Genomic DNA, 12799 nt, shown 5'->3' on the forward strand with positions numbered 1-12799 from the left:
CTGACCCATCATGGAGTGGAACAGACAGCAGTCCACACTGACCCATCATGGAGTGGAACAGACAGCAGTCCACACTGACCCATCATGGAGTGGAACAGACAGCAGTCCACACTGACCCATCATGGAGTGGAACAGACGGCAGTCCACACTGACCCATCATGGAACAGACAGCAGTCCACACTGACCCATCATGGAACAGACAGCAGTCCACACTGACCCATCGTGGAACAGACAGCAGTCCACACTGACCCATCATGGAGTGGAACAGACAGTAGTCCACACTGACCCATCGTGGAACAGACAGCAGTCCACACTGACCCATCATGGAGTGGAACAGACAGTAGTCCACACTGACCCATCATGGAGTGGAACAGACAGCAGTCCACACTGACCCATCATGGAGTGGAACAGACAGCAGTCCACACTGACCCATCATGGAACAGACAGCAGTCCACACTGACCCATCATGGAGTGGAACAGACAGCAGTCCACACTGACCCATCATGGAACAGACAGCAGTCCACACTGACCCATCATGGAGTGGAACAGACAGCAGTCCACACTGACCCATCATGGAGTGGAACAGACAGCAGTCCACACTGACCCATCATGGAACAGACAGCAGTCCACACTGACCCATCATGGAACAGACAGCAGTCCACACTGACCCATCATGGAGTGGAACAGACAACAGTCCACACTGACCCATCATGGAACAGACAGTAGTCCACACTGACCCATCATGGAACAGACAGCAGTCCACACTGACCCATCATGGAACAGACAGCAGTCCACACTGACCCATCATGGAACAGACGGCAGTCCACACTGACCCATCATGGAGTGGAACAGACAGCAGTGCACACTGACCCATAATGGAGTGGAACAGACAGCAGTCCACACTGACCCATCATGGAACAGACAGCAGTCCACACTGACCCATCATGGAACAGACAACAGTCCACACTGACCCATCATGGAGTGGAACAGACAGCAGTCCACACTGACCCATCATGGAACAGACAGCAGTCCACACTGACCCATCATGGAGTGGAACAGACAGCAGTCCACACTGACCCATCATGGAACAGACAGCAGTCCACACTGACCCATCATGGAACAGACGGCAGTCCACACTGACCCATCATGGAACAGACAGCAGTCCACACTGACCCATCATGGAACAGACAGCAGTCCACACTGACCCATCATGGAACAGACAGCAGTCCACACTGACCCATCATGGAGTGGAACAGACAGCAGTCCACACTGACCCATCATGGAGTGGAACAGACAGCAGTCCACACTGACCCATCATGGAACAGACAGCAGTCCACACTGACCCATCATGGAGTGGAACAGACAGCAGTCCACACTGACCCATCATGGAACAGACAGCAGTCCACACTGACCCATCATGGAACAGACAGCAGTCCACACTGACCCATCATGGAACAGACAGCAGTCCACACTGACCCATCATGGAACAGACAGCAGCCCACACTGACCCATCATGGAACAGACAGCAGTCCACACTGACCCATCATGGAGTGGAACAGACAGCAGTCCACACTGACCCATCATGGAGTGGAACAGACAGCAGTCCACACTGACCCATCATGGAACAGACAGCAGTCCACACTGACCCATCATGGAACAGACAGCAGTCCACACTGACCCATCATGGAACAGACAGCAGTCCACACTGACCCATCATGGAACAGACAGCAGTCCACACTGACCCATCATGGAGTGGAACAGACAGCAGTCCACACTGACCCATCATGGAACAGACAGCAGTCCACACTGACCCATCATGGAACAGACAGCAGTCCACACTGACCCATCATGGAACAGACAGCAGTCCACACTGACCCATCATGGAGTGGAACAGACAGCAGCCCACACTGACCCATCATGGAACAGACAGCAGTCCAAACTGACCCATCATGGATTGGAACAGACAGCAGTCCACACTGACCCATCATGGAACAGACAGCAGTCCACACTGACCCATCATGGAATGGAACAGACAGCAGTCCACACTGACCCATCATGGAACAGACAGCAGTCCACACTGACCCATCATGGAACAGACAGCAGTCCACACTGACCCATCATGGAGTGGAACAGACAGCAGTCCACACTGACCCATCATGGAACAGACAGTAGTCCACACTGACCCATCATGGAGTGGAACAGACAGCAGTCTACACTGACCCATCATGGAGTGGAACAGACAGCAGTCCACACTGACCCATCATGGAACAGACAGAAGTCCACACTGACCCATCATGGAACAGACTGCAGTCCACACTGACCCATCATGGAGTGGAACAGACAGCAGTCCACACTGACCCATCATGGAACAGACAGCAGTCCACACTGACCCATCATGGAGTGGAACAGACAGCAGTCCACACTGACCCATCATGGAACAGACAGCAGTCCACACTGACCCATCATGGAACAGACAGCAGTCCACACTGACCCATCATGGAACAGACAGCAGTCCACACTGACCCATCATGGAATGGAACAGACAGCAGTCCACACTGACCCATCATGGAGTGGAACAGACAGCAGTCCACACTGACCCATCATGGAACAGACAGCAGCCCACACTGACCCATCATGGAGTGCTATTATTATTACTACTACTACTACTACTATTCAGTATTTATAAAGCGCTGAATCGTGTGCAGGGATGAATCAAAGCGCTTTCACACCAGTCATTCACAGGCATGTTTAACTCTCTCCATACGAACGGCGAAAGAGACGACGTTAACAGCGTTTCACCCCAATTACCATCATCAAAATATTGCAGCGGAAGGCTCTTATACTGAAGAGGTGAATGTTAACAAAGAACACCACAATTCTGACGACGGAAGCTAAAGGTTGGGTCATTGAGACACCCACTGGACATCCGAGGGGTCTGTGTAGAGGAGAAGAGAGGACTGGCCGTACTGAGTGAGTTAACTCTAAACTTGAGAAACTGAAGACAAAGAAGAGGCAGGGGAAGACAAGGAAGAGGCAAGGGAAGGGAGGCTATCTTGGGAAGAAGTGGGTTTTAAGGCCAGATTTGAAAGAGCTGGAGTGTGGAGACGTGACGAAGCGAAAGAGGAAGTTCATTCCAAAAGCAAGGTCCAGAGACACAGAAAAAGAACGGAGACTTGGACTTGCAGTGTAATGGGGGCTACCCAAAAGTAACTCATTCTTTTTTCTTTTTTTTTAACCAGTAAAATGCTAAATTGCGCTCGTTAACTCACTCAGTACGACCAGTCCTCTCTTCTCCTCTACACAGACCCCTCGGATGTCCAGTGGGTGTCTCAATGACCCAACCTTTAGCTTCCGTCGTCAGAATTGTGGTATTCTTTGTCAACATTCACCTCTTCAGTATAACAGCCTTCCGCTTGCAATATTTTGATGATGGTAATTGGGGTGAAACGCTGTTAACGTCGTCTCTTTCGCCGTTCGTATGGAAAGAGTTAATGGTACTTCCAAGGGAGTGGATCCAGTTCAGAACGAGGGTGAGACTCTCCCTGAATGATAACCCTCCACTGAAGTCACGTCAGGGCTCGCCCACAACGACTGCATGGGGTTAACTTGGTGGCGGGGCCATTCTGGTGCATCAACACCGGCTTGGCTTCTGTCAATATTCGGCAAGCCACAGATGATGTGGGGTTTATCTTACGTACTGTTCCGTTCGGGTTTTCTCGTAAGTTTTCAGGATGTTGGCTGGACATTACTGTGTGTGAAACGCCCTCAGAGTTGCCGGGCAGGACTTGAGTGATTGCCTGCTGAGACGGACGAAGAAGCGAGTTGTTGTTTTTTTTATTTTGGAAGCGTCATCGTTGGGAGTGTTTTTCCTCTGGCGTGTACATCTCGGTTTTCGGTTGTCTGCCCTGTTTTTTTTTTTTTTTGTTTGGTTGTGGTTAAAAGATTCTTCGTTGTTTCGAGTATTGGCGGTGAGTGTGTGGTTGTGCGTGTGTAATTTCGGCTGGTGTGTGTGTGTGTGTGTGTGTGTGTGTGTGTGTGTGTGTGTGTGCACGCGCGTGTTGGGATGCTCATGTAATCGTTTACACTATGATTAGAAATATAATCAATAAGTCGATTTTTTTTTCGGGTGATGTGTAGCTTTTAAAAATTTATTATTAGTATTATTTATCTTTTTTAATTGAAAAAAAAATACATAAAAGTTTCTCTCCACTCAGCACCTCTTATCTCCCTTTTTACACGGACGAAATGAGTAGAATGTAAGAAGTGTCAATTCAGTTCAATACAATTCAAAATACTTTATTATCTGCTTCAACCAAAAACAGAAAATTTTCTTTAGGCTCACTTAATATAAAATGCCCGTCAGCAAAAATCAAAGAAAAAAAAACAACAAAACAACTGACACACCCTTCACTTATCACCATGCACACATCAATTATTATGTAAAAAGAAAAAACATGTGGGTAAGATACTATTACATTATGATTCAGATTACATTATGATTATCGCTGTGTCTGTTTTTCTGTCTGGTTACATCGGGCCTTTTTTTTTTTTTTTAATTTTCATTTCCTAAAATTAAAGCATTCTCCTCTCTCTTCCTCTTCTCTTCCTCCTCCTCCTCTCTTCCTCCTCCTCCTCTTCCCCCTCCTCTTCCTCTCGAGCTCCTCCTTTTCCTCCTCCTTCTCCTCTTCTCCTTCCTCTTCCTCCTCCTCTTCCTCCTCTCCCTTCCTCTCGTACGCCTCCTCTTCCCCCTCCTCCTCTTCCTCCTCCTCTTCCTCCTCCTCCTCTTCCCCTTCCTCTTCCTCTCGAGCTCCTCCTCTTCCTCCTCCTCCTCTTCCTCCTCCTATTCCTCCCTCTCGACCTCCTCCTCTTCCTCCTCCTTCCTCTCGACCTTCTCCTCTTCCTCCTCCTCCTCTTCTTCCTTCCTCTTCCTCCTTCTCCTCCTCCTCTTCCCCCTCCTCTTCCTCCTTCTCCTCCTCCTCTTCCCCCTCCTCTTCCTCCTCCTCTTCCTCTTCTTCCTTCCTCTTCCTCCTCCTTCTCTTCCTCCTTCTCCTCCTCCTCCTCTTCCCCCTCCTCTTCCTCCTCCTCTTCCTCACCAGTTCACATCATCAACTTTTCTGTCCTCATACCTTGGTTCTCCCGCCTTTCCAATCTCCTCAACCTTGCGCGCGCAAGCACGCACACACACACATACACACACACACACACATACATACACACACACACACACATACATACACACACACACACACACACACACACATACACACACGCGCGCACGCGCATATCTATAGACTCCCCCCCTCTCTCTCTCACACATACGTCATCTTCCTTCTCGCGTTAGTTCAGTCAGTGTTCGTTAGCACTTTGGACTGGAGTGAATCATGCGCAACTAGTATGCTCTGGATTTCTGTTTCTATTTTTGACTCACTTGTGTAAACAAAGTGAGTCTATGTTTTAACCCGGTGTTCGGATGTCTGTGTGTATGTGTGTGTGTGTGTGTGTGTGTGTGTGTCCGTGGTAAACTTTAACATTGACATTTTCTCTGCAACTACTTTGTCAGTTGACACCAAATTAGTCATAAAAATAGGAAAAATTCAGTTCTTTCCAGTCATCTTGTTTAAAACAATATTGCACCTCTGGGATGGGCACAAAGAAATAAAGAATGAAGCCTAATTATATGCAAACTGCATTTACTGTTATATTTATATTTTTTTGTATTCTCTAAACTTGATACTTTGATCTGATATTCGACCCAACAACAAGAGCAGTCATTATTATCATTTTTTGTTCAAACAGGAACTTCTTTTGCTAAGCATAGAAGTTTCATTTACTTTGCAAACGTTTTGGTGCAGATAGTAAAAAAGGGAAATTACTCTGTAATTGATGCTAGGGGACTTAATTCGAATCTGGTTAGGAATTTTTTTTTTTTAAACGCGAAGCTTTATAATAACAAATACAGAACCTATTTTAACGATTAGATTTTTTTTTTAAAGTGTATCACAAGTGAGTCTTGAAGGCCTTGCCTCTCTTGTTACATATTTATCTTCGTTTTCGTCAGAGGTATCAAATGTTTTTACTGTGGCTCTAGCTCTGTGTGTGTGTGTGTGTGTGTGTGTGTGTGTGTGTGTGTGTGTGTGTGTGTGTGTGTGTGTGTGATCATTGTCGGTTTCTTTTGCTGCGCCTTCGTCACCGCTTGTGAGTTTTATTAAGGGTTTTTCTTTGTTGCTGATGTTGCTGCTGCTGGTGGTGGTGGTGGTGGTGTGGTTGTTGCGCCCGTCATGAGTGGATGTCATTCAGTACACGTTCGCAAGCAGCTGTCGACATCTAACTTCTTCTTCTTCTTCTTCTTCAGCGTTCACTCGTATGCACACGAGTGGGCTTTTACGTGTATGACCGTTTTTACCCCGCCATGTAGGCAGCCATACTCCGTTTTCGGGGGTGTGCATGTTGGGTATGCTCTGTTTCCATAACCCACCGAACGCTGACATGAATTACAGGATCTTTAACGTGCGTATTTGATCTTCTGCTTGCATATACACACGAAGGGGGTTCAGGCACTAGCAGGTCTGCGCGTATGTTGACCTGGGAGATCGTAAAAATCTCCACCCTTTACCCACCAGGCGCCGTCACCGTGATTCGAACCCGGGACCCTCAGATTGAAAGTCCAACGCTTTAACCATTCGGCTATTGCGCCCGTCGTCGACACCTAACAAGGTCAACAGCTGGGGGAAAAAAAAGTACTAGTGACTGTGTGATGGTGATGACTAATGACGACTGTAATGATGCTGGTTAAGTGGAGTGATGGTCCAGAGGTAATGCGTCCGCATAGGAAGCGACAGAATCTGCAGTGAGCGCACTGGTTCGAATCCCATAGTCCTAAAGTATTTTCTCCCCCTCTTCTAGACCTTGAGTGGTGGTCTGGACGCTAGTCATTCGGATGAGACGATAAACCGAGGTCCCGTGTGCAGCATGCACTTAGCGCAGGTAAAAGAACCCACGGCAACAAAAATTTTGTCCTTGGCAAACATTTTGTAGAAAAAAAAAATCCGCTTTAATAGGAAAGCAAATAAAATTGCAGGAAAAACTACACACACACACACACACACACACACACACACACACACACACACACACAAAAGAAAAAAAAAGAGTTCCGCTCTCAGTGTAGTGATGTGCTCTCCCTTAGGGAGAGCAGTCCGAATTTCACACAAAGGAATCTGTTGTGACGAAAAAGAGTGACTGAATACAATACAGTGGTGATTCTAATGGTGGGGGTAATGATGGTGGGATAGGTCATGACCCATTGACCTCTCCAGCGCCCTTTGGTGTGAATGGCACCAGGAAAAGAAATGTGAGTGGGGAAAAAAAAGGAGCGCTAATGAGGGGTGATGAAAGTGGTGGTGATGCTGGTATGTGGAGTGGAGAGAGAGAGAGATAGAGAGAGAGAGAGTGTGTGTACGTGTGTGCGTGCGTGCGTGTGTGTGTGTGTGTGTGTGTGTGTGTGTGTGTGTGCGTGCGTGTGGTATCAGCTGATTGACACAGTACTCTTTCAATGATGTCGACTTAATGTCAGTGTGGCTTCTGCGGCTGCTGTAAAAATTTGGACACGAAACAGCCTGAGGAAAAGTGCAGGGAACAGAGCTGTTTATTGATTTGACCAAAGCCTTTGACACTGTCAGCAGAAGCGACATCAGATCGAGTTTGGGAAAGCTAGGTTGCCCAGACAAACTTGGCATCTCAGACAGTTCTGAGATAGAATAACGGTAAGAGCCACCGAGAATGTCTGCAGATCAGACCCTTTTCCGGTCACCATTGGAGTGAAGCGGGGTTGCGTGCTGGCACCGACACTTTTTTGTGTGTGTGTTAGTTTGGTGTTCATCGCAGTATTGCAACAAAGCTTTCTCGCGGGCCGGTGCTGGTATCACCGTCCAATACATGGATGGTCGATTGTTCAACCTCAAGTGCCTAACAGTCAAGCTCGAAGTCCTGAAGTACCCATTAGATTTTGTGGGATTTTTTTTTTCTGTTTGCGGAAGAACGCACTCTGATAGCCGAATGATTTATGTAGTGTGTATGTGAGCGCGCGCGCGCACGTGTGTGTGTGTGTGTGTGTGTGTGTGTGTGTGTGTGTGTGTGTGTGTGATGACCTCATGCAATGAATAATTTACGTACTGTACATCCTATGTATCACGACTTATTACTTAATGTCCATCTATCTACACCGCTCACCATAATTCTTCACCCTCTTCTCCTCTCTCCCTCCCGGCAGGCACATAACAACCAACACCACCCACCTCTCCCTCCCCACTCACCGCCATGATTCCGGACTCCCCCACGACATTGACCGTCGCCGGCGTGGCCTTGACCCTGGCCTTCCTGTGGTGGTGGTTCAGCACGCGCCGACCCCCAGGGTTCCCCCCAGGCCCTGGGGGAGCCCTGCCCATCCTGGGCCACTTCCACCTGCTGGGGAGGGACCCCCGGGCCCAGTTCCGAGCGTGGCGCCAGGCCTACGGCGACGTGTTCGGCCTGTACATGGGCGGGCGGCCCATGGTGGTGCTCAGCGGGCAGCACGTGCTTCGCGAGGCTCTGGTCAGGCAGGCCGACGTCTTCTCCCACCGCCCGGACCCCAGCGTCTTCGACCTGGTCACCAAGTCTAAAGGTCAGTGGTGCGGGGGGTGAGAGTGAGGGGTGGTGGTGGTGGTGGTTGACCTGGTCACCAAGTCTAAAGGTCAGTGGTGAGGGTGGTGGTGGTGGTGGTTGACCTGGTCACCAAGTCTAAAGGTCAGTGGTGAGGGGTGGTGGTGGTGGTGGTTGACCTGGTCACCAAGTCTAAAGGTCAGTGGTGGTGGGGGGTGGTGGTGGTGGTGGTGGTGGTTGACCTGGTCACCAAGTCTAAAGGTCAGTGGTGAGGGTGAGGGTGGTGGTGGTGGTGGTTGACCTGGTCACCAAGTCTAAAGGTCAGTGGTGAGGGTGGTGGTGGTGGTGGTGGTGGTGGTGGTTGACCTGGTCACCAAATCTAATTGTCAGTGGTGGGGGTGGCGGATGGTGGTGGTGGTGGTTGACCTGGTCACCAAGTCTAAAGGTCAGTGGTGAGGGTGGTGGTGGTGGTTGACCTGGTCACCAAGTCTAAAGGTCAGTGGTGAGGGTGGTGGTGGTGGTGGTGGTTGACCTGGTCACCAAGTCTAAAGGTCAGTGGTGAAGGTGGTGGTGGTGGTGGTGGTGGTTGACCTGGTCACCAAGTCTAAAGGACAGTGGTGAGGGTGGTGGTGGTGGTGGTTGACCTGGTCACCATGTCTAAAGGTCAGTGGTGGTGGTGGTGGTGGTGGTGGTTGACCTGGTCACCAAGTCTAAAGGTCAGTGGTGAGAGTGAGGGTGGTGGTGGTGGTGGTTGACCTGGTCACCAAGTCTAAAGGTCAGTGGTGAGGGTGAGGGTGGTGGTGGTGGTGGTTGACCTGGTCACCAAGTCTAAAGGTCAGTGGTGAGAGTGAGGGTGGTGGTGGTGGTGGTGTTCTTTGCATCTACACACGAAGGGGGATCGGGCAGTAAAAGGCGTGTGTGTGTGTGTGTGTGTGTGTGTGTGTGTGTGTGTGTGTGTGTGTGTGTGTGTGTGTGTGTGTGTGTGTGTGTGTGTGTGTGTGTGTGTGTGTGCGTGTGTGTGTGTGTGTGGAGGGGGGGTTATGGGTATGGACTGGTGTGTCTTGGCTGGTTTGTTCAAATCGATCGTCGGTCATTGGATGGATGAATGGGTGGTTGTTTACTTTTGCTGCTATCATGCCCCACACTAGCTGTAATTTTCTGCCCCTCCACTACACCTTGAGTGGTGGTCTGAACGCTAGTCATTCGGATAAGAAAATAAACCGAGGTCCCCGTGTGCAGCATGCATTTAGTGCTCCTACAACAACAAAAAAAGGCATCAAAGGGGTTATTCCTGGCAAAAGAAAAACCCACTGTAGTACACAAGCGTGTTTGTGTGCATCACTGAAGTCTGGCGGAATGATACAAACGGCTGATGAGCACATGTCAGCAGCTATCAGTTGGTTCTATCCAGGTAAACAGTCTGTTGTACAGACGACAAAGCGCTTGGTCACTGACTGAAGGTAGCACGATGTATTTTATCAGTAAAATCAGTAATCAGTAATAGTAGTGATAATCCCAGTTCGTTGATGAGATTGAACACACATACCTTTTAACTCACTCAGTACGGCCAGCCCTCTCTTCTCCTCTACACAGACCCCTCGGATGTCCAGTGGGTGTCTGAATGACCCAACCTTTAGCTTCTGTCGTCAGAACTGTGGTATTCTTTGTCAGCATTCACCTCTTCAGTATAAGAGCCTTCCGCTTGCAATATTTTGATGGTGGTAATTGGGGTGAAACGCTGTTAACGTCGTCTCTTTCGCCGTTCGTATGGAGAGAGTTAAAGCGAAAATGAGTCTTGTAAATGAAGATATCAACCATATGAGTTGGTAATGAGTTGGTTTCCCCCCAAAAGAGGCTTGTCTTACTGAACAGCTGATTTATAATGTTCCCACATGATACCATATCCACTGTCATTATTGTCCCTATTTGGAGGGGGCTGGGGGGCACAGAGAGAGACAGAGAGAGTGACAGAAATAGACACAGACAGAGAGAGAGAGAGGGGGTGAGATAGAGGGTGAGTAAGGCAGAGACAGGAAGAGGGGGAGAGAGACTGAGGCAGAGAGACAGAGACAGTAACAGCAAGAGAGAGACAGAGAGAGTGTATGAGATAGACGGTAAGGTAGAGACAGAAGGGGAGAGAGACAGAGACAGAGACAGAGACAGAAAGAAATTCAAACATAAACCCTCGGCCAACTCTCCACAACCATCCAGGCGTGGGCGACACCTCGGGGCCGCTGTGGAAAGCCCAGCGTAAGACCACGGTGGAGATCCTGAGGCACCTGGGCATGGGCAAGAACCTGCTGGCCGAGAAGGTCCAGGAGGAGGTCCAGGCGTTCGTGCAGGAGATCCGCAGCAAGGACTCCCAGCCCTTCGACCCCACCCGCCTGATCCAGGTCAGCGTGTCCAACAACATCTGCTCCATCTCCTTCGGGAAGCGATTCCACTACGACGACCAGCACTTCCTCAAGCTGGTGGAGTCCTTGCAGGAGATGTTCAAGCTGGCCGGGGGGGCCTCCTACTGCGCCTTCTTGCCCTTCCTCAGGCACCTGCCCGGGGACCTGTTCCACATCCAGAAGGCCATAGACTTTTATCACTACATCATGGACACCTTCCTGACTCCCGTTATCGAGCAGCACGTGCAGGATCACCAGAAGGGACAGGAGGAGGAGGAGGAGGAGGAGGACTTCATCAGCGCCTACCTCAAGGAGGCCAGACTGGCCCAGGAGAGAGGGACCGCCGACTACGTCAATGGTACGTGGGTCGTGTTCGTATGTTTATCAAGTAATTTGGTGACTCTGCCCAAAGGTTTGTGTGGGTGTTTGTTTGTTTGTTTGTTTGTTTGTTTTTCCACAGCGATAGAATGGTGGTTGAAAAGGTCGAGACATGCACATGCATAGCATAGCATAGATAGATAGATAAAGAGATAGATAGACTTATGATTGATTGATTGAGACAGAGAGTCAGGCAGACAGAGAGACAGCGAAAGACAGAGACAGAAAGAGACACAGACAAAGAAAAAACAACAAACAACAACAACAAAACAGGCAGACAGGCAGACAGACAGGCAGACAGACAGGCACAGAAATAGCGAGTTAAAAACAGTAGCGAAAGGAAGGGGGTGATGGGAGATGGGGAGGTGGTGTGGGGGGGTGGGGGGGGGAGAGACAGGCAGAAAGACACTGAAAGAGGAAGGGGATGGGCAGACAGACGGAGACAGAGATAGAAGAGATACAGACAGACAGACAGACAGACAGGCAAAGAGAGTTCGTTTGACACACTTCCTAAACCACGTTCAAAGCCTTTCCTCCCTCAAACCACCTCTTGCAGAGTTCAACCTTCAGAAAGTCCTGATGGACCTTTTTGCCGGGGGAACAGACACCTCCGCCACCGCCCTCCGCTGGGCCATCATCTACTTCCTGCACTACCCGGAAGTACAGGACAAGTGCCACCAGGACATCGTCAGAGTGATCGGCTCTTCCCTCCGACCTCCTAGAATGGCCGACAGGGCGGAAATGACGTACATCGAAGCCACCATCCACGAGGTGTTGCGCATCGCGGAAGTGGTGCCGCTGGGCGTGGCGCATGCGCCGGCCCGGGAGGTGACGTTTGAGGGGTACACGATCCCCAAGGACGCTTACGTGATGCCCAACCTGGACTCTGTGCTGCACGACCCTGAGGTGTGGCCCCAGCCCGAGGTGTTCCGGCCTGAGAGGTTCATCGGGGAGGACGGCAAGCTGGTCAAGGTGGACCACTTCCTGCCCTTCTCCCTGGGTGAGTAGAGTTATCTCCCTTCTCCCTGGGTGAGTAGAGTTATCTCCCTTCTCCCTGGGTGAGTAATCTCCCTTCTCTCTGAGTGAGTAATCTCCCTTCTCCCTGGGTGAGTAGTTAGCTGCCCTTCTTGCTGGGTGAGTACAGTTATCTCCCTTCTCCCTGGGTGAGTAGAATTAGTGGTGGTGGAGAAGAGGTGTCTTTCTGGGTGAGTAGAGTTAGGGGTGGTGGGGAAGAGGTGTCTTTCTGGGTGAGTAGAGTTAGGGGTGGTGGGGAAGAGCTGTCTTTCTGGGTGAGTAGAGTTAGGGGTGGTGGGGAAGAGGTGTCTTTCTGGGTGAGTAGAGTTAGGGGGGGGTGGGGAAGAGCTGTCTTTCTGTCTGGGTGAGTACAGTTA

At 49.9% G+C, this 12799-nt stretch overlaps 1 protein-coding gene across 2 annotated transcripts in view; it reads left to right on the forward strand.

The window, feature by feature from the left end:
* LOC143301394 (cytochrome P450 2B5-like) overlaps positions 1-12799 on the forward strand; it is a 40763-nt gene that overhangs the window by 23822 nt on the left and 4142 nt on the right. For both annotated transcript variants that reach the window (XM_076615645.1, XM_076615644.1), the window contains exons 2-4: positions 8270-8659; positions 10849-11388; positions 11965-12408. In XM_076615645.1, coding sequence (XP_076471760.1) covers positions 8317-8659; positions 10849-11388; positions 11965-12408 — 1327 coding nt within the window. In that variant the 5' untranslated portion in view covers positions 8270-8316. The remainder of the gene's footprint in view (positions 1-8269; positions 8660-10848; positions 11389-11964; positions 12409-12799) is intronic.

Source organism: Babylonia areolata, chromosome 27, assembly GCF_041734735.1.
Source record: "Babylonia areolata isolate BAREFJ2019XMU chromosome 27, ASM4173473v1, whole genome shotgun sequence".
In the NCBI taxonomy this organism is placed as follows: domain Eukaryota; kingdom Metazoa; phylum Mollusca; class Gastropoda; order Neogastropoda; family Buccinidae; genus Babylonia; species Babylonia areolata.